At 42.6% G+C, this 23,220-nt stretch overlaps 1 protein-coding gene across 3 annotated transcripts in view; it reads right to left on the bottom strand.

Moving 5' to 3' along the window:
- Positions 1-23,220, bottom strand: part of LOC125458253 (dedicator of cytokinesis protein 2-like) — a 604,879-nt gene that overhangs the window by 518,052 nt on the left and 63,607 nt on the right. For all 3 annotated transcript variants that reach the window (XM_048543364.1, XM_059650772.1, XM_059650774.1), the window contains exons 2-5: positions 13,044-13,127; positions 8,138-8,178; positions 6,673-6,728; positions 4,431-4,527 (exon numbers count right to left, since the gene is read on the bottom strand). In XM_048543364.1, the coding sequence (XP_048399321.1) occupies positions 4,431-4,527; positions 6,673-6,728; positions 8,138-8,178; positions 13,044-13,127 (278 nt within the window). The remainder of the gene's footprint in view (positions 1-4,430; positions 4,528-6,672; positions 6,729-8,137; positions 8,179-13,043; positions 13,128-23,220) is intronic.

Raw genomic sequence — 23,220 nt, 5'->3', positions numbered from 1 at the left:
TGAAAATATAATGTTTCGGAGCCTCGCTCCTGCTTCGGGTGTTACTGAGGTGGTATCAGGCACAGAATTTAGAAGTAAAAAGTCAAAGTGTCACATCAATCATGAGGATATATTAAAACAAACCTACGATACTGTTAAATCTTTAATCTGTCAGAAGGTTTCAATTGATTAACATGTGTATGGAAATTCCTAAATTCCTTTCAAGTCATGGTCCTGAGAGAACTAAAGGTTTTGTCAGTGTAAGGAAGAGGTGACATTTTAGGTCAGACAATGCATGTTAGCTGTGAGGCCTTGTTTTGAATCTGTTTTTGTTCTGGTTTGGAGTCAGACTGGTTTTATTTCTTAAGTTAGAATTTATAAAATGCCACTTTGACTGACTGTCTATAAATTGAGTGCTTTTTGAACAAAATAGAATGTATCTGCAAATACAAATTCACCCCATAGATTTACATGTGTGTGAGAGACAGTGACTTGAAAGGAATTTGGGGATTTACAAATGCATATTAATAAATTACAGACTTGTAACTGATTAAAGATTTAACAGTATCTTAAGTTTGTTTATTACATCCTCAACAGTGGTGTGACCCTTTGATCTTTTACTTATAATTTCTGATACCACCTCACTAATACCTGAAGAACAAGCAAGGGTCCGAAGGCTTGCATTTTCAAATAAACCTGTTGGACTATAACCCGGTGTCGTGTGATTTCTGACTTTGTCTACCACAGTCCAACACCAGCACCTCCACACAATTCGAGATAGGTGACAAACGATGCTCTCTCCAGCAAGGCCCAAACCTTGAGACAGAATAAAAAACATGCACTGCCTAGCTTGGCTCATTATAAATCATGAGCAGGCACCTGAGCTGAATTTCATAAATTCATAAAATATTTATGGCGCAGGAGAAGGCAGTTCAGCCCATCATGTCTGTTCTCATTCTCTCGAGAAAGAATTCACTAAGACCCATTCCACCAACTTTCCCCATAGCCCTGCACATTCCAAATAATCTAAATCCCTTTAGAGTGTCTCAATTAAACCTGACTCCACCGTACACCTGGGAGTGTATTGCAGATCCTCCATGGAATTCCTACATTGTGAAGCAGGCCATTTGGTCCATCAAGCCCACACTGATCCTCTGACGAGCATCGCATCCCCTTACCCTATCCTATCCATGTAACCCTGCTTTACCCATGGCTAATCCCATTAGCCCACACATCCTGGACACTGTGAGCCACTTAGCCTGGGCAATCCACGTGCTAACCTGCACACCTTTAGACTATGGGAGGAAACCAGAGCAAAACCTCTCAGACACATGGAAATTATGCAAACTCCACACTGGCAGTTACCTGAGGGTGGAATCGAATCCAGGTCCCTGGCACTGAGAGGCAGCCAACATGCTGCCCCTAACTGTGCATTGCAGGGGAAAAAATATTTTTCATGCCACTTTTTGTTTCTTTAAATTGGTGCCTGCTCTAGTCTGTGATCTTCCTGCCATTCAAAACTGTCTCTCCAAAAGTGCTCTGCATAGACTCCTAAACATCTCTCAAATTGCCTCTTAACCCTCTCATGTACTACTGCCAAAGGCACTGACGCTGTCTGCAGCTACCCCACTTGGCTCATACACTCCCCACATGTCAGGAGTCAAACTTGGGACCATCCTGGCCTGCATGACTCAGTACTGTAGTGGGTAATGCACCTAATTTAAAGGAATACGTATCAGGGCAGACAGAATCTGGTGTATGAACACATTGATACAAGCTTGGGGTTGTGAGCACATCTGTCACACACAGGCTTGACTACAGGCCTCCTGTAAGCCAGGAGGAAGGCAAAATCTTGCACAATGATACCAATGGACAAACATAGAGTATGAAGAATCCATGGACAATAAGCAAATATAATTTAATACAGATCAGGGCAACATATTTTGGCACAGAAGGTAGAGAAAACCAGTATGAACTCAATGGATAATGAGTGCAAAATACTGTGAATGCTAGAGATCTGAAGTAAAGGTAGAAAAAGCTAAAATATTTCAATAGGTAGCATCAGAGGAGGGAAAACAAAGTTAACATTTCAAGTTTAGTATGATGTATGGTCTGAATGGCAGAGTCTTAGTGAGTGTGTAGGAACAGAGGGACCTGGGGCATGTTCATAGATCTTTAAGGGTCATGAGGCTTATTGACAGGGTATTAGCCAAGCATATCAGATGTTGTCTTCATAAACTACAGAGGGGGGAAGTTGTGATGAGCATTTCCTTGATGGACCATACGGGAATATTGCATCCAGCTCTAGCCATCATCCTTGAGGAAGAATATGAGGGTCCCGGGGGAGGGAACCAACAAACTAGAATGGCCTATGGGATAGGGGATTTTAACCACAAGTTTAGGGTGGAGAAACTGGGCTTGTTCTCCTTGGAGAAAAGAAGGTTGGCGCCTAAAACTATGGCAGGTTTATTTGAAGCAAGCAAAGGAACTTGATATAGTCATGAAAATGGAAGTGTAGATAGTTTTGGTCAGCAAAACAGAAATTGCTTGAAAAAATGTTTCAGCACCTAAGAGTCACTGCACCTGAAATGTTAATTCTGCTTTCTTTCTGCAGATGCAGCTGGACCTGCTGGGTTTTCCTAACCATTTCTGTTTTTGTTTCTGATATCCAGCATCTGCACCTCCAAGAAGAGGTAATTGCATCGTGGTATTATTGTTGGAGAGTTACTCCAGCAATGCAGCTAATGCTCTAGGGACCTGGCTTCAATTACCACCATGGCAGATGGTAGAATTCAAATGCAATAAAGAATCTGCAATTAAGGGATCATTTGAAAAAAAACCCATCTGGTTCACTAATGTCCTTTCGAGAAAGAAATTGCCATCCTTTACTCCAGACTCTTATTGTCACATGTATTCCAGTATAGGAGTATAGTGAAAAGACTATAATGTTTCCACACATAATATTAAGGTACCTAGGTACAAAAAACCTAGACACAAAATAGTAACAGAAACAAAGTTAAAAGGTTAAGTACTAGAATAAGTAGAAAAATAAAGAAATAAGGTACTGGTTAACATTGAAGTCCTTCTTAATTTTAACTCGGAAACGAAGGAATTATGTAAAAGCTCAACAATCTTTGATGAGTTCTCCACTTAACCTGCTCTCCGGGAGACCTCAGCTGCCTGTTCTCACTGCTACCACAGATAGTGGGAAAGCTCCCTCACCGCTCGCTCTCCCAGCGTCGGGCCACGATGCCATCGCTGCTGCTGAAGCTACCAACTCCCTAATCTCCTCCTGCTGAGCCTGGAACATGCCTGGGCAGGACCCACTCGCGCACCGAGACATTGTCTCACTGACCTGAGAGACCACCGGGGGTTGCCAAATGGCTAGCCTAGAGATTGCCATGATCTACCGAGAGACACACTGCCCTTTGGGTCATTAGGGATGGCCAATAAGTTCTGCCTTAGCCAGAGACAGTGACATCCACAGATTGGATAAAAAAAGTATTTTCTGTTTCTTTCTTATTGTTTTAGCTAGTCTTAGGTGATCAGAAGCTCATCTCAGGGTCAATTATACCAGCAGGTAGCAACAAATCTGATTTGACCTCAGATGGTTGCTGTGGAGAAGGATGGAATTGGTAGCTCAGGAACAGATTTTGGAACGTCATTGGAAATCAATGATATAGTTTTCCCAGTACTTGTGGAAATTTCTGCCCTTGCATAACTTAAACAGTCTGTTATGGACAGTCCAATCCCCCTCAAAATATTCAGAAGATATTCTACACTCAAAATGTTCTTAATTTAAAGGAGAATGTAAGATGCTTGATTGGTCAAACTATCAGATTTAAAGCAAAACACACTTTATTCATCCACTGTTGTTAAATTACAAGAAAAGGCAGAAGGAATTGAAATAATTTAACTATATGGGAAAACTTAACAAAATAATAAGCACTGTAAGTATTAGTAATTAACTGCTGCAGTACTGTAACATCTCACAAACATATCCTTAACAAAACAGCAAATTCAGAAAATCGATTATCTCACATGCAGCTCCTGCAGCAGGCAGACAACCCCCAGCTTTTGGCTGTAACTGAGAGTGGGTAAAAAATAGCTTTCACTTCTTCAGGACTCCAACAGCAACTGCTGAAAGCTGAACTTAAAATCTCTGGAACCTGACCACACTCATTCAGGCTGCTTCTATTATTTCAGATTTTTAATGAAAGCACTGAAGGGTTCACAAGTTGTCTATCTTCTCATGGACTGCTTATTATCTGTCCCCTAATCTCTCTTAAAGAAACCAGGACAAAACACATCTCTTAAAGCCGCAGTATTGTCACAAGTTTGATAATATAGCAACAGTGGAGTGGAGAGGGAAAAGTGAGAGGTGGCGCGACAGAACTAGGTATCACTCTCACACTTGGGAAAGCACATGGCCACTTACGCTCACTCCTTACCATGTAAAGCTGCCTCCAGATGATGCCCCATTCTCTCAGTGTGGTAGTGACCTCTTGAACCAAAGGCATTTCTGCAGAGAAGATGTTCTCCCTATTCCTGGAAGGAGGCACACAACTTGGTGAGTATACAGGGACAGGTATTATGCGACTCCACACTGTAGCTTCCACCATCTGTTAGTGCCAGCTTTCAGTTTTCAAATCATTACACAAAAGTAGCTGAAGTAATCAGCTGGCTAAAGCACAGAGCATTGTTTTTCCATGCACAGTGCACAGAATTTATTGAACAGAAGTAAACCCTTCAGCCTAATTAGTCTATATCACATGAATATTGTTCCACACATCTTCATCAAAGATTATCATCCTGTGTTTCTATTTCTTTTTCCCTTGTATGTTTTCGTCCAAATGCCTGCAGTTTTTCTTGTTTAAATTTAGTGCAATGATTTTGGAAATCATTAGAATGCCTCCTGTCAATTGGTAGTTCATCATTTAATTTTTAAGGACCAAGTCAATGCAGCAGTAAAGTAGCAGAATGTGGATGTTGGGAATTCAAACACAAAGGTCTGAGGGACTGGCCATCCATTATACACCATGCATAAAGGCAAAACACTTTGGATGGTGAAATCCAACACAGAAAATGCTGCCAGAAAGTCAATAGGTCTTGCACCATCAGTGGAGAGAGAAACAGTTATGTTTCAAATCCAGTACAAGTCATCTTCAGAACTTCAGTGGGAGGGCGATTTGACTGGAAAGGTAAAAAATGCTGGAAAGTGTGTGCAGCCTCAGCGTCTCGTCATTACCTCCTGTACCTTACTTTCTATTGTAATCTGTCAGGTCTCTTCAAGAAATCCAACAGATTACCAAGAGAGTTTAAATTATTAATAGAAACTTTTGACACTGGATGATATTTTAAAGTGATTAGGCATAAAGGAGATTTACCACTCAACATACAGAAATCATCTGTGAACTGCTTAAGTCAATGGTTGACACTTCACTGACTCTTCTCATAGAATCCCTACAGTGTGGAAACAGGCCACTTGGCCCAACAAGTCCACACTGACCCTCCAAAGAGTATCCCATCCAGACACACCCCCCTTTACCATATGTCCGTAACCCTGCATTTCCCATGGCTAATCTACCTAATTTATATATCTTTGGACTGGGGGGGAAACTCCACACAGACACGGGAAGAATGTGAAAACTCCAAACAGACAGGTGAAATTGAACCCGGGATCCTGGCGCTATGAGGCAGCATACTAACCGCTGAACTACTGTGCTACCCTGTTTTTCCCTTCTTTTGACATCTGCAAAAGCCTTTGGCAAAGCCTATCCTGATGCATTTCTAAACAAGTCGCCATCACAGAAATTCCACACAAACCTGTCTTCAGCACGTTCACCGTCTCCTCAATCTATTCTGTGCTCAGTAAGGGACATACCCCACAACACTTTTATGAGAGTTTCCAGCCTGCTCCTTCCTCCTATTAAATATTGTCCCCACACATGGCCCAGCATAACATGGTTTTGAGCCAGCAGCGTGTCAATTTCCTGAAGCCTGACCTTGATGTTTCACTGTGATAGTAATCCTGCCGCTTGGCTTGGTCTTTCACTTGGTTGCGGTCTTAAACATTGACTCAGCTACAAGAGCTCAGTGGATGTTTATATCCTAACCAGCACCACACTAAAGACTTGAGCCCTAGTTTTCTGAGGAGTTCTACAGCCGAGCCAGGGCTGACACTAAAAAGTTTGAAGTTGGCATCTCCGATACCATTAGTTGACATGCAATCAAAGAAACCACTAGACTAAGCACCGAATTATTGCTATAACAAGCACACTTGTTGTCTAGTGCTGAACAGTCAATTCTGAAGGTTTATGTATGATAAAGTGGATGGAGGCTGTCAAAATGCATTTCAAGTTGGAACTGTTAGAGTTAACGATGCAGATTTTCTGCTCATCAGTCCTGGCTACAGGTGCACCTTCATCCCACAATGTGATTCCCTATAAGTAGTTGGACGCAGTCTAACTACTCTACTGACACATGTACAATACACCTATATATGGGCAGCTCTCCCAACCATTAACAAATGCAATTCAAAAGCAAGTTAACATGATACGTTGTTGTGTAAGCATGGTGCAACTGCAGCAGTAATGACAATGTGCTGTGTTGGCACTGACAACAAAAGACAAAGTTTAAAACAAAAGCTTTGCTAAAGAATGACATTGATAGGCTTCATTTTTAACTTCATACCCTCGCTTCTCGATGACAGCATCTTTAATATGCACAAACGCTACTGGAAATACACCCTGCAAAGGAAATAAAGTCTTCATTAGCAAGTGCCACCACAGATTTCAAAACTGGGTCCAAGTTTTTTTTGGTGTCCTTCTCAATGTAAGCAAAATCAGCAGAGCACTTAGTACAGGGTGAAAACCAATATAAACTGTTCAAGTATACCTGACAAAAAAAAAATTTTTAAAAATAACTACAGATAGAGAATGAGATTGCTCCTGTTATCAATTAATATTGACATCCTCAGAAAAACAAGACTATTTCCTCTGATCTCTTGTTTAGGAAATTCTAAAAGCACTGTCTTTCAACTGTATTATATTTTGCTGGGCATAGAATTGCCCAGCAAGGCGGGGTGACTATGGGATATTAATGGGTAACAAAAGATATGCTGCCTTGAATGTGGAAGAGAGGGATCAATAGGAATAGAGTAAAGACAACCCCAACATCTAATCCCAGTGCAGCAGCTACGGCGTTCCAGGTGTCTGACATTATTAAGGTAAGGGCACTGTCATTGACATCACTGAAGTAGTCTTAATGCAAACATTGGAAACAATGATTCAACCTTTATACCCTTAACAACTACATTACAGACAGTCAAATCTCAGCAAAAGGTCAGTCTGTCTCCAGTTTAAAGCTCTTTGTTCAGCTGGCATGGTTGTAATGGTTTCCTGGAACTTTCTTACTGACATCTCAACACTTCTAGACCAAAAGCTAGAGGTTTTCATACTCTCAGCTTCCAGTTAATTTCTGCTTCTGGAGTCTTCTTCCAAATCACTCAAGACAGTTCCTCAGCCCTTACTTGCTGGAGGTGCTAACTAACAGCATCTCCATGAGCACTAGGGTCATTTTAGCTCACTTGTCTGGATGGCCAGTTTGCAATGTAAAGAGATGCTGACAGCATAGGTGGCTTCAATTCCTGCATGAGCTAAGGTTACCATGTCCCTGTCCCCTTGGCTGAGGTGTGGTGATCCTTATGGTCTAGTGAAATTGTGATAACTTTAACTTTTCTGCTCTGACTGAACCTACAAACCATTGGCACCCTGTGATATTGGACTTCTGTCACTATGTTTTTTTTCATTATCTTGTTTCTAATGTATTGAATTGTTAACCTCAATCATGTTAAAGACCTTAATTACATACAGATCAATAAAGTGTAAGACACCTCAACTTAAAATTAAAACTGTATTCTCCCCATAATACACACAATACAGAAACAAAAATCAAATTAGTTGGTCCTCTACTTTATAGCATAAGCTTTTAAATGATTATATTATAACATGCATTTTCATCACAGCAGGCACTTTATGAATGCTTAAGATAAAGCATAGCATGCCAAGATGAATGTGTTACAGAACATTATGAGTAAATGTTAATAGGATTTTAGATGAGGCAATGAAAACATAGCTTGCATCTAACATTGGCTTACCTGCTGTGACTTGTTTTTCATCAAACACCCTCTGTACCAACCTGAAGGGAAGAGAAATAGAGGTATAACTGAGGGCTATGTTTAGTTGAGATCCCCTATGAAGCAGAATTCTACAGGACTTTATAGTACAGGAAAAGGCCATTTAGTTAACAAGTTATGGTTCATGCTTTACTCTAACCTCCTCCCAACACTTGCTTTGTCTAACTTTATCAGTGTACCATTTAATTCCTTTCTGCACCATCTACTTATCTAGCTTCCCATAAAAGGCATCTGTCTATTTCTATTTAGTAATTATCTACTGCTATATAACACAAGTGCTAAATTATACAGTAGTGAGTACGTTTGTTCCTTGGGGGAGAAAAGGAAACATATTGTGAGGAGGTCTCGCCATGTGGCATAGCTGAGACTGATTTCTGAGAGAATCAGTGCTCAGGATCATGGCTGTGATCCTAGTGTATGCGACCAACTCAGACCCACCGTCAACCTGAACCTCTAGCTCTTTGGACCAATGGGCCAGGAGGTAATATTTTGGTTAGCTCCTTACTGTCAATCACACAGGTCCTAAGTGGAGTTGAATGCAAAATTGTCAAACTGGTGTTTTAAGCAGATGCAATGAGTGGCCAATGGTTTATGCGACAGAGGTCTTCAAATTCTCAAAGGATTTTTTGGACTCAGAAAGACATGTGTCATGCCATGAGGCTTCTGTCTGTCTGTGGGTAAGGCTAGATGAGAAAAGTACCATGATCCATCCAATTCATGTTCTCCCAGCTGCCTGTTGCATGATGCAATGAAAATGAATTTGTATTGCATGGCGGTATTTATCTCTGTTTACATGTTATCGCTTTGAATTCAAAAGCTCTGAAGAAACATCATACAGGATGCAAAACATTAGCTCTTTCTCTCTCTGCTGATGCTACCATTCTGCTGACTTTCTCCAGCATTGTTTGCAATTACAAACTAAGGTTTATTTGGGATGAAGTTCCACAAATGGAAAATCCATGACATTGAACACAACAAATTAGCCTGGTTCAAAGCAGAGCAAAACAAACTATTTGATAAAGGTCACAAATCTAATCATTGGCATCCTCACTGAGCTCTGTATAAAATTAATTGCACATTAACTGTGTTCAATATACCTATACTAAATTGGGAACAATGAGCACTGAATTATAAATGTCTGAATGAATGAGCTTTTTGCTAATGTTTACAGCTTTCTTCTCAAGCTTTCCACCATGGAAATATAATGCTGGAAAATGATTAGAAGGCGAATGTAATGATTGTAACAAAGTCAACAAGATGAACCTTACAGAACATGAGTTCCCTGATTGGGGCTTTAATCTGGTCCAATCAAGAAGCCCTGGCTGACACATATAAACAGGAGCGTCAGAGGTTCTGTTCTGAGAGCTGGCTCTGAGAAAACTGAATCAGTGTCAAGGACTCTCCATGCGTTAATAAAGGGTGACTCGGTGATGGGATACAGGCCTGTGTAGTGTTATCACAGTGGTGACAAGAGAAAAGCATGCACCTGAAGAAATTCACTCAAAACACTTGTCTTTGGGTTACGGAAAGCAAATCTGGTATGATGCCATTATTCAGGGAGCTTGACTTGTCCAATCCTACCATCAAAGATTGGGCCCAGTATGTGGAAAGAGTGCAATTTTTTGAGCAAATGACATTGAGGCAGATGAAAAACAACAAGAAATTCTGCTGACAGCTTGTGGACCTGCAGGTTTGTTTTCAGTTATGAGGAGCCTTACTTTCCCCGAGGCACCAGATAGTAAAACCTTTCAAGAATTGACAGATTTAGTTAAGGAATATTATACCCCAACCCTCCTCTAATTCTAAGACGCTAAAGGTTTTACTCAGCAATTCAAGAACCAGAGGAATCCATATTGGGAATTTTTACAAAATGTAGACGATTGGCAAAGGTTTGTGATTTTGTTTTAAACCTTAATGAGATGCTGAGAGACCAGTTAGAATGTGTGACTAATAATGTAACCATGTAAAAGTGTTTCAACTTATAATTATATGCACATAGTATTAGAGTCCATCACTGAATTTGGTCTGAAGCTGTGAGTGGCATTGTCCTGTTTAAATTCCACCAATACCTTGACAGAAATATATTTGTAATAATAATGGACAAGAACCCTCTAGCTGAAGCCCAGCTCGACTTTAAACAGGCACGGCAATTGGTTTTATCATTGGAAAATGCAGCAAGTGGAGCATATGAATTGCAGGGCATTCCGATGGAAGTGGAAACCAGTCCGACTGATCTCAGGGAGCACCACTTGAGTGAAGACAAATGTATAGCCTCAACTAAGACATTCCCTGGACAGAGGGACTGTAGGTCAGCCCACAGCAAAACCCCAAAATGAAGCCAAATCTAGGCCAAACGCTTAAAATTTTCTCTAGGATCCAGGATGGCAAGCCAATGTAGTTGCTGCCAGTATGTGGACTCGAGTGCTACTGGACCTAAATGGACTAAGAGAACTCATAGGCCAGAATTGAGGAGAGTGCACACCCTACAAGTCCACATACATCTGGTTTGGAACAGTTAAATTGCTGACTAACATCCAAATCAGAACCAATCAAAATAAACGTGTGGGTAAAAGGTCACCCAGTTCAAATGGAGGACGATACCAGTGTGGCCACTTCAGTTTTGCAGAAATAACCTTGATGAAAACACGTTCTGGACTCAAACCCTTAAATTTGCACGATACCACGCAAACTCTACACATTAAGAGTACAACCTCAGTTCTGGTCTGTATGAAAAGCAGCTGATTCAGTTAACGCCAATTGTTGTAAAAGGCTCAGGCCCAAGCTTGATGGGGCAAAATTGATTGAGAAAAATGGACCTAGATTGGCTCAACATTTTCCAATTAGAAAATGGCTGCCTGCGTGAAGCCCTAATTAAATGCTCAGACATTTTTCAGGTAGGTCTAGAGACTATTAAAGGCGTCAAGGCCACCTTGCATGTTGACCAGAAAGCAATTCCATGAATCTGCAAGGCCCACTCAGTGCCATTTGCCTTTGGGGCAAAAGTGGCAGCAGACATCAGGAAACTGGAGAGCAAAGGAAGGTGGAATGGGAAACATTGGTCATACTGATTGTGATGCCCGATGGGTTGGTTCACATTTGTGGGGATTTTAAACAAATAGTAAACCACTTTTCACAGCTGGATAAATACCCAATCCTTCGCATAGAGGATTTATAAGCCAAGCTTGCATCCCTCACTATGCTGGACATGAGCCATGCGTACTTGCAGTTGTGGTTAGAGGAGGATTCTTAGAGTGATGCTACAGTTAACACACATCAGGGTTTGTACCAATGTACAAGGCTGCCATTTGTGGTATCATCACCCTGTGAAATTTTTCAGTGGAGAATATTTTATGAAGTCCACCCCAGATTGCCATTTATTAGGATGATGTGCTAATAACAGGAAAGACTAATAAGGAGCACTTGGAGGGCTTGGACATAATCCTTAGATGATTCTTCCCAGTGTGCAAATACCTTACATGAGAAAACTGTGTTCTAGGCACCCCAAGTGACCTACTTAGCTACAGAGTTGACAAGATGGGGTTATATCCATTGGCACCCAAAAGGTATCCCAGTTCCCACATCGGTAGTGGAGCTTAGGTCTTTGCTGGTGAACTAGTATGGAAAGTTCATACATATCCTGACCTCCATCCTGGCACCTTTGGTTCAACTCTTAAACAAGAATCACCCTTGGAAATGGTCATGTAGCCAAGCTATAGCTTTCAGGGAAGTGAAGAAACAGCTATCATCCTCGAAGGTGTCAGCACACTAAGGTCCCAAGCAAGGTCTGGCATTGGCATGCGATGGCTCCTTGTACTGTATTGGTATAGTACTAGATCATAGGTGGCCCAATGGAGAAGACTGCCCAATAGTATATGCATCCAGCACTTTGTCTAATGCAAAGTGTAAATTGGCCGATACAGCAAAAGAATGTTTGGCAGTCATGTCTGGGGTCAAGAAGTTCCAGCAATACCTTGACAGACATAAATTTTTAATAATAATGGACCACAAACCCCTGCTGGGTCTACTTAAATATGACAAAGCAGTCGCACCCATTGCTTCCTAATGAATTCAGCAATGGGCTCTAATACTATGTGCGTATAATTATAAGTTAGAACACCGTCCAGGAGGCCAAGCAGCAAATGAGAATACATTGAGATGCCTACTATCACTGAAAGATTCTGCACTGGTTTTAAATTTTCTGGAAACACTTCCAGCCACAGCTGATAGTATTGGACTTTGGGCACAGAAAGATCTGGTCCTGACAATACTGACGCTGGCAGCTGGTGATTATAAGGGAAACTAAAAGGCCAGAATTGAATTTTTTTTGGACCAGATCACAGGAGAGGACAGCATTTAACTAACTTCTGAAGGCTGAAATGGAATTGGTGCCACCAGTCACTCAGCCAGTGTGCATTGATTGTAACAAGGTCAGTCAGGTGGACCTGATAGAATATGAGTTCTCTGATTAGGGCTGTTAAGCAGGCCCAATCAGGGAGCCCTAACTGACAGATGACAGCAGGAGTGTCAGGCACCCTGTTCACCCTGAGAGCTAGCTCTGAGGGTAGTGGATCAGTATCAAGGATTCTTCACATGTAAGTAAAGGTGACCTCGTGATGAGATACTGGCTTCTATGATGTTCTTTCAGAAAAAAAACGTCTCTGTAGGAATATGATAGAGGAAAATTGGTGTGGGAATAATCATGCATTCAACAGTCGTTCATGTTACCTGATCTCCACAAACATGTATTTACCTCTCCGCTTACTCACACCAGAGTATGAATGTGGGCTTTCAACCCATATTTCTTCCAGAGACAACTATTACTGTAGTTACAAGTCTCTTTTCAACCAGTGTCTAGATGTCAGCTTACCTTCACACTTTTCGAGGATTTGCACTGTGTCCCCAACACATAGTGAGAGCTGTGGATCCCTCTGTGCCTCAAAGTTAAAGATGGCTGGAAACAAAACAAAAGATAAACAAAATTAGCTGACATCATCATGATCAAAAATGAACATTTTCATTTTCTCTCACTTATTCAGCGAAACTTTGATCAGAGTTTTGTCACACTATTGTAATCACTGAAATCTGGCATATTTTCAAAGATAGCTTGTGGCTCCATTCATTTCAAGTACAACAATTCACAGATTCACAAAGCTGGTGACATTCTGGAAGGTAGAGCGGCTGATGACCTTAGTTATGATGAATGGTCATGAACTGAAAATGTCATGACTATCATAGAGTGAAGCTATTAGTACAGCTTTCTATGAAAAAAATTTAAGCTGAATTCAAATTTCACCATCCAACATTAGTGGGATTTGAACACATATCCCCAGAACATTAGCCTGGGTCCCTGGATTACTAGCTCAGTCACATTACCACTACACTACTGTCTCCTATAATTGTTATGTGTCAAAGGCAAATTTAGGGTAGAAAATGTGGAATGCGCTGTCTGCACTGTCTTGTTCTGGATGTGAGTTTGCTTGCTGAGCTGGAAGGTTAGTTTTGAGACGTTTCATCACCATTCTAGGTAACATCCATCAGTGAGCCTCCGACGAAGCGCTGGTGTTATGTCCCGCTTTCTATTTATCTGGTTAGGTTTCCTTGGGTTGGTGTTGCCATTTCCTGTTCTTTTTCTCAGGAGATGGTAGATTGGCTCCAAATCAATGTGTTTGTTGATGGATTTCTGGTTGGAATGCCATCCTTCTAGGAATTCTCGTGCGTGTCTCTGTTTGGCTTGACCTAGGATGGATGTGTTGTCCCAATCAAAGTGGTGTCCTTCCTCATCTGTATGTAAGGATACGAGTGATAGTGGGTCATGTCGTTTTGTGGCTAGTTGATGTTCATGTATCCCATGGTGGCTAGCTTTCTGCCAGTTTGTCCAATGTAGTGTTTGTCACAGTTCTTGCAAGGTATTTTGTAGATGACGTTCGTTTTGCTTGTTGTCTGTATAGGGTCTTTTAAGTTCATTAGCTGCTGTTTTAGTGTGTTGGTGGGTTTGTGGGCTACCCTGATGCCAAGAGGTCCGAGTAGTCTGGCAGTCATTTCGGAAATGTCTTTGATGTAGGGGAGAGTGGTTATGGCTTCTGAGACCGTTTTGTCTCTTTGTTTGGGTTTGTTGCTGAGAAATGGGCGGACTGTGTTCATAGGGTACCCATTCTTTTTGAATACGCTGTATAGGTGATTTTCTTCTGCTCTGCATAATTCCTCTGTGCTGCAGTGTGTGGTGGCTCGTTGGAATAATGTTCTAATGCAGCTTCGTTTGTGGGTGTTGGGATGGTTGCCCCTGTAGTTCAGTATTTAGTCCGTATGTGTTGTTTTCCTGTAGACGCTGGTTTGAAGTTCCCCATTGGCTGTTCGCTCTACTGTGACATCTCTACTGTGACAACAACAAACTGCCATTCCTAGATGTCACAGTAGAGCGAACAGCCAATGGGGAACGTCAAACTAGCGTCTACAGGAAAACAACACATACGGACCAAATACTGAACTACAGGAGCAACCATCCCAACACCCACAAACGAAACTGCATTAGAGCATTATTCCAACGAGCCACCACACACTGCAGCACAGAGGAACTACGCAGAGCAGAAGAAAATCACCTATACAGCGTATTCAAAAAGAATGGGTACCCAATGAACACAGTCCGCCGATTCCTCAGCAATAAACCCAAACAAACAGACAAAACAGGCTCAGAAACCATAACCACTCTCCCCTACATCAAAGACATTTCCGAAATGACTGCCAGACTACTCGCACCTCTTGGCATCAGGGTAGCCCACAAACCCACCAACACACTAAAACAACAGCTAATGAACTTAAAAGACCCTATATAGACAACAACCAAAACGAACGTCATCTACAAAATACCTTGCAAGAACTGTGATAAACACTACATTGGACAAACAGGCAGAAAGCTAGCCACCAGGATACATGAACGTCAACTAACCACAAAACGACATGACCCACTATCACTCGTATCCTTACATACAGATAAGGAAGGACACCACTTTGATTGGGACAGCACATCCATCCTAGGACAGGCCAAACAGAGACACGCACGAGAATTCCTAGAAGCATGGCATTCCAACAGGAACTCCATCAACAAACACATTGATTTGGAGCCAATCTACCATCCCCTGAGAAAAAGAACAGGAAATGGCATCACCAACGCAGGAAATGACATCACCAACCCAAGGAAACCTAACCAGATAAATAGAAAGCAGGACATAACACCAGTGCTTCGTCGGAGGCTCATTGATGGATGTTACCTAGAATGGTGACGAAATGTCTGAAAACTAACCTTCCAGCTCAGCGAGCAAACTCACATCCAGAACCTCAACCTGAGCTACAAATCTTCTCAAAACTCGCTAGCACTGTCTTGTATTGTGCCATGTGCTACACTGCAGTTTCTATTATAGTCTACATTATTGTGAAAGTGGTAAACATGGATAATCAAATTTTATCTTCTATCTCCTGATTGTTATATCTATTATTTTTACACAATAGAAGCACTGAATCTCTACAGTTTGGAAGCAGGCTATTTGCCCCACTGAGTCCACACCAGCCCTTTGAGCATCCCACTCAGACCAACTCTCCCCTAACTTATTCCCGCATTTACCAAGGCTAACTAATTGAACCTACACATCCCTAGGCAATTTAGCATGGCTGAAATACCCAAGCTGAACGTCTTTGGATGGTGGGTGGAAACCAGAGCACGGTGAGAAACTGAGGAGAACATGCAAGCTTCACACAGACAGTCACCCAAGGCTGGAATTGAACCTGGATCTTTGGTGCTGTGAGGCAGTGGGACTTACCACTGTGGCACCATGCTATCCCATAAAAAGAGAAATATGGGCCAAAAATGGCAGCAGTGGTCACATGAACACAGTTTGAAACAAACTTCAGGAGACCCATGCGAAACGAACAAAACCATCTGCATTGAAATTACAATTGTTTATCTAACCTTGTCACAAGAAGGCAACAGAGTTAGCAACAAGCAATTCCTACCTCCTTTTTATTTCACATTTTGTGAGATACTTGCACATGTCTGGAGAAGAGAGACTCAGCTGCAAGTTATCCAGCTTGGAAAGACAACAGAACTACACAGGAACATGCAAATGAGGTGCAGGAGTGAGCCATTCAGCACCTCGAGCCTGTTCTGTCATCCAGTCATATTGTGGCTGATCTGATGGCTCCACATTCCAACCTACTCATAGATACGCTTTCATCCCTTTTAGATTTAACTTGGGAATGGATCTATTTATCTCTGCCTTAAATATAGTCAAAGACTTTGCTTCCATCTCCCTTTGAAGACCTGAGTTCCAAAGACGAGGAAAAGATTTCCCCTCAGCTCTGTCTTCAATTTGTCACATCTTGTTGTTAAACAGTGACCCCACCAGTTCGCAATTCTCCCACAAGAGAGGCACCCTTTCCACTGCCATTAAACTCCAGCTTATGGAATGAACCGTATTTCAGCAGTTGCTTTTGAGCAGCAGAGCGGTCAGAAGAATATTAATTCACATTTGCAGATCCTGGACGACTACTTTTTTCCTCTCTCTCTCTGTCTCACCCCATGTTCTCCCAGATCTTGGAAAACCATGCCAATGAAAATGCAAATTGGGAAAGCAATCCCAGACTCAAAGGTTTGGGCAGATTCTTGCGGATGTTTAACAGACCGTTATCTGTATGTTGAATTAGACAGCAAAAGATCTACAGAGATTGACAAGGACTTTTATCATAAATCTATAGTTTAGCATAAAAGCCAGTTTCCACCATTCCCTGTTCAGAAGCTAATACCCCACCCCAGCTCTTAAATACAAAATTCAATGAGTATTCCTTGCTCTCAATCAATTCAGGAGCTGTTCTGGTTAATCCATAAAGGAACTTGCATTTCTAATGAGTCACCAAATAACTAACAGTGGCTTTGCAGTGAGGTTAAAATTGTGATCAGAGATAATGGGAACTGGAGATGGTTCTCCAGCATCTGCAGTTCCCACTATCTCTGATCATAATTTTAACCTCACTGCGAAGCCTCTTCCAGGGTGCCTAACCTGAAGAAGTTACCCTCCTCCCCCTGGACCAACCTCATGTCAGTTTTTGTGCTCCTAAGATGCTACTTGGCCTGCTGTGTTCATCCAGCCCCACACTTTGTTATCTGAACCAACAGTGGCCTCAGGTTTGAAATCTAATACCTCAATGATTCTAACTTCTAAACTGTGCACCCTTATTATTTCCCATCTACCCCAGGCACACTCCCTCCTAAACCTGTTACCTGCATTTGTATGTATCTTTGCAGGCTGATTTTCCTTTTTATTTTTCCTCATGCTTGATAGTTATTAGAATTCCTCTTTCTGTAACTCAAAGGAAGGCCTCACATTGGCTCCTTCCATTTCTAGTGAGCTACACCTTATTCATAGAATCCCTACATGTGGAAATAGGACATTCAGCCTATTGAGTCCACACCAATTCTCCAAAGAACTTTCCACTGAGACCCACACCCTCTATCCCATCCCTGAAACCCTGTTAATCTACCTAGCCTGAACATCCCTGGACACTCTGGTCAATTCAGCATGGCTAATCCACCTAAGCTGCACATCTTTGGATTGAGAGAAGAAACTGGAGCATCTGGAAGGGACACAAACAGACACGGGGAGAATGTACAAAGACCAAGCAATCAATTGCCCAAGGCTAGGATCGAACGCAGGTCCCTGGTTCTGTGACACAGCAGTGCTAACCACTGTGCCACTGTTCTTAATCGAAGACTACCAGCTGTATGAATCCATAGGATCCCGACAGTGTGAGAACAGGCCCTTCGGCCCAACAAGTCCACACCGACCCTCCAAACATCCCACCAGAACCATTCTCCAAACCCACCTGATTTACACATCCCTGGACACTATGGGCAATTTAGTATGGGCAATCCACCTAGCCCGCATGCCTTTGGACCGTGGGAGGAACCCGGAGCACCCGGAGGAATCCCACGCAGACACGGGGAGAATGTGCAAACTACACAAAGACAGTTGCCTGAGATTGTTATCTAAACCAGTCCCTTGGTGCTGTGAGGCAGCAGTACTAACCACTGAGCCACCGTGCCGGCCCAAATTTTAAAAATCATATGTTCATATTGAGGGGTTTGAAGGAGGGGCACCAATTTCCCCCTCCTGTAACAATGTTTGGGTTGTATTTTACACTGTGCGCTGGTCTAATCTCTTTGCCGTCGAGTACACTCTCTCCTGTGATAACAGACTGCACAGTCGTTGGTTTCTTAAAGTAATTTTACAATTCTGACACGAAGGAAAAAAGCAAAGGCGCTATTTTAAAAGCTAATTCAAAAACAGGTAAAAGCAGCACAACAATACTTTTATTGAAAGTAGAAATGAAAATAGATTTCCCAGATTACCTGGTAATGACTGCTGACTTGTGTCTGAGAGGACATGTGTTGCCATGATGGATGGGTCATTTCTTTGGAAATTCTATTACCTGCCCGCTTGCAAACCAAACGTACGAGCAATAAATTAAAATGTATTACTGAGGAGCAGAATGGCACAGCATCAAGGTTGTCATGTTATTTTAGTTTGCAAGTGGCAGAGTGAGCAGATGGCCCTCCTGCCTCTTGCCCGCCTGGCTTCCCATCTCATTTCCCAGATACTGGAGAGCGCAGCAACTCACAAAGGGTATTCAGTGCCAGGCTTGCCACTTTGGCTAAAGTAATCCCCACTCTGAGAACTACCTGTCTCAGTGCCCTTGACCCTCAGCACAGTGCCTTTGGAAAATCAAGCCAGCACACGAGCAGTGAGAGCCCGCAAGATGTGAATCTATCCAAGGAAAGTAATTAAATCATGGCGTCAATGGTGTTAATTAAGTTTTTGGCCCCTGTCATAAGATGCTACCTGTTGGATCGCTGACTTTACCCCATACAGCAAAGGAGTTGGGCTCATATCTTTTGACAGCTGTAGTCTCTGAAAGTGACAGGCTGCACAACTAGAAAAGGTCATTAGGATTGTCAGGACATTATTTCTAACAGACTGCATTCAGTTTACACAACCCACAGGATAGCACCTTTGCTGGATGTTTTTATGAGCAACTGAAGCCGCCAAATGCTATTTGTTTTTCTCAATGCTTCAGCCCCCATTGAGGCTTGAAAGGATTAGTGTTACATTCCAGCAGCATTTATGAAGCAGGACAATATGAAGCTGGGGGTTGTGGGTGCAGCAGGAAATAATGGAAAGGAATAGTTAAAACAAAAAGACAGAGGTACAAGAAACGATGGGAAGAGGGGGAGAAAACTAGAAAAGAGGAGACTGCACTTCTGTCATCCCTTGCACAATCTCAGAAGATCCCAGACTGTTTTGCAGCCAATGCAGTATTTTTCAAGTAAAAGTCGCTGCTGTAATACAGAAAATGTGGCAGCCAATATAAGCACACAAAACTCCCTTAAAAGGTTTGTGAAACAATTTATTTTTAAGGAGTTGGCTGTGAAATATCAACTATAACAACAAAGAAAATTGTTTGCTCTTTTTTTGAATAATGTCACAGAATTTGGCAATGCCATCTGAAGATGTAGATGGGGCCCTCGATTTAACATCGTATTTAAATGTTTGTACCTCCACCAGTGCAGTAACAACCTAAGTGCTGCGGTGCAGTAACTTTTTGATGCTTAAGACTTTGTATCAGGATTTGAAACTACAACCTTCCTACTCTAAAGTGTCAGTACTACTTGATGCGTTTTTGGAGGTCAGATGCAAGGGGCAACTGCCCAGTATAATGGCAGAACCCTTAGGAGCACTAGTGTATAGAGGAATCTTTGGGTGCCAGTCCACAGTTCCCTGAAAGTGGCAACACAAGTGGATAAGGTAATAAAGAAAGCAGACGGCATGCTTGCCGTCATTGGTCCGGGCATTGAGTTTTTATTTATTCATTCCTAGGAAGTCAGTGTCACAGATTGGGCCAGCATTTATTGCCTAGAGCAAAAAAATTGTTACTGTAAAAGCTCAGCAGATCTGGCAGCATCTGGGAAGAAAAAACACTTCTGTTCCAATAACACTTCCTCTGACCTGATGGTAGCTGGGAAAACTTTGGTTTATATGCAGAAAATAGGGAGGGGGATGGGGTAGGGAGGAAACGATATGATAAAGGATAGGGCCCAAAGAGACAGAAAGACAAATGGATAGACAAAGGAGTTGATAATAATCTGGCTGGGAGGATGAATAGTTGTTAATGGGGACTGCTAGTGACTGGCAATAGGTAATGTGTGGTGGCAGGCTATGCAATAACAAGTTCCAGTGTGAGGGGTAGGGGGCTAGGACATGGGAGAGTTTAGGCCCTGAAATTATTGAACTCAATATTGAATCCCAGGGGCTGCAGGGTCACAAGCTGAAAATGAGATGTCGTTCTTCCAGCTTGCGCTGAGCTTCGCTGGAACACTGCAGTGAATGAGAGTCAGAGATGTTGGCCAGGGAGCAGGGTGGTGTGTTAAAGTGGCAGGCAACAGGTAGTACAGGGTCTATTGTGCAAGCAGAACGTAGATGTTCTGCAAAGCGGTCACCCAGTCCGCACTTTGTTTCCCCAGTGTAGAGGAGACCACTTTGTGAGCAGCGAATGCAGCAGACTAGATTCTGGGAAGTGCAGGTGAAGTGTTGCTTCACCTGGAAGGCCAAAGTTTGGGCCCTTGTACACTGGGGAGGGAGGAAGTAAACAAGTAGATGTTACACCTTCAGCAGTTGCAGGGGAAGGTGCCGTGGGGCTGTGGGGGTTATTTGGAGTGAAGCAAGCGTGGGCCAGGGTATCCCAGAAGGAACGGTCCCTGCAAAAGGTGGACAAAGGAGGGGAGGGGAATATGTGTCCAGTGGTGGCATCTCACTGGAGGTGGCGGAAATGGCATCTGATGATCTTCTGGATGTGGGTGCTGGTGAGATGGTAGGTGGGTGCTGGTGAGAAGGACAAAGGGAACCCTTTCGTTATTGTGGGAGGGAAGAGAGGGTCTGAGGGCAGAAGTGCGGGAGATGGGTCAGACCCAATTGAGGGCCCTGTCAACAACGGTGCTGGGACTCCTCAGTTGAGGAAGAAGGCGCACTTTCAGAGGCTCCCTCGTCTAAGTTTTTATCATCTGAACATACGCGACGGAGATTGTGGCACTGAGAGAATGGAATGGAGTCTTTACAGGAAGCAGGGTGAAGATGTACAGTGCAGGTAGCTGTGGGAGTCAATGGATTTGTAATGGATATTAGTGGCCAGTCTATCCCCAGAAATAGAAGCAGAAATGTCGAGGAAGGGAAGGGAGGAGTCAAAGATAGACCAGGTGAAAGTGAGGGCAGGGTGGAAATTGGAAGCAAAGTTGATTAACATTTCCAATTCCGGACAAGAGTAGGAAGCAGCATGGATGACATCATCAATATGTCGGAGAAAGAGTTGTGGGGAGGAGCAGGTGCAGAATAGAACTGGAATAAGGAATGTTTCATGTACCCAACAAAGTGACAGGCATGACCAGGACCCATGCGAGCACCCATGGCCACACCTTTGACCTGAAGATAATGAGAGGAGTTAAAAGAGAATTTGTTGAGGGTGAGGATGAGCTCAACCAAGCGGAGGAGGGTGGTGCTGGGTGAGAATGATTCAGGCTTTTGCTCCAGGAAGAAGCAGACAGTCCTAAGACCCTCCTGGTGGGGAATGGACTTGTAAAGGGATTGCACACCCATGGAAAAGAGGAGGTGGTTGCAAACTGGAAATTTTGAAACCAGCGTAAAGTATCAGAGGAATCACGGATGTGTGTGGGCAGTGATTGGATCAGGGAAGAGAAGACTGAATTAAGGTAGGAAGAGATGATTTCTGTGGGGCAGGAGCAGGCTGAAACAACAATCCTGTTTGTGTTGTTCTCCCATGTCTCTGACTTGCTGCAGTGTTCCAGCGAAACTCAGTGCAAGCTGGAAGAACAACACTTCATTTTCCGCTTGGTGACCCTGCAGCCCTCTGGACTCAATATCAAGTTCAATAGTTTTAGGGCATAAACTCTCCCATTTCCTAGCCCCCTACCCCAAACACCCAGCCTTGTTATCACATAGCCTGCCATTACACTCTACCTATTGTCAGCCACTAGCAGGCCCCATTAACAACTATTCACCACCTCCCCCGAGCTTGATCATTATTTACTCTTTTGTCTATCCAACTCTTTCGTCTCTTTCCTTTATATCGTTGTTTACTCCTTATCCCATCCCCTCCCTATTTTCTGCATATAAACTCATGTTAATATCAGTTCTGGAGAGGAGTTACCAGACCCGAAATTTTAATTCTGACTTTTTCTTGATGCTGCCAGAGCTGCTGAGTTTTCCAGTAACTTCTGTTTTTGTTCCTGATTTACAGCATCCGTAGCTCTTTCGTTTTTTTATAGCCCACAGGGCAGTTAAGAATCAACCACATTGCTGTGGTTCTGGAATCAGACCAGGTAAGGGTGGCAGATTGCTTTCCCTACAGGACATTAGTGAACTAGATGGGTTTTTCTCCAAACAATCAACTATCTTTTTTTGTAATCATTAGACTCTTACTACAACATCTGCTGTGGCAAGATTCGAATCAAAGTCCCCAGAACATTCACTGCTTTTTCGGATTAACAGTCAGCAATAATCAGTCAGCCATCGCCTCCTCTCTAGCGAGTATAGAAGTTGGCAAGTTATGTTGAAACTTTATAAAATTGTACGATTGATCAAAAATCCCCGTCAACTACAATGCTGGACAATACCCCAGACTTTCCTGATATCTAAAATACAGGACAAAAGTCTGAGCCCAGGCTGCAACAAACACACACACAGCCAGAACGATTTCCATCTGGGACTATTGTTCATGATGGAATTCCAACATTCAACTCCATTCCAAGCAAACAATCAACCAGATCTAATACTCTAGACTGAAACTAACTTTTACACCTTGGGCAACCTAAGACAGCAACTTCAATCAATATTCATTCATAGCAATATCTGGCATTCAACCTCAATCAAAATCCATTTATAGTATCTTGATGAATCATGTAAACCCAAAGCATTGACTTTCCTGCTCCT

Source organism: Stegostoma tigrinum, chromosome 13 (assembly GCF_030684315.1).
Source record: "Stegostoma tigrinum isolate sSteTig4 chromosome 13, sSteTig4.hap1, whole genome shotgun sequence".
Classification (NCBI taxonomy): domain Eukaryota; kingdom Metazoa; phylum Chordata; class Chondrichthyes; order Orectolobiformes; family Stegostomatidae; genus Stegostoma; species Stegostoma tigrinum.
This window is presented reverse-complemented; position numbering and strand designations above follow the sequence as displayed.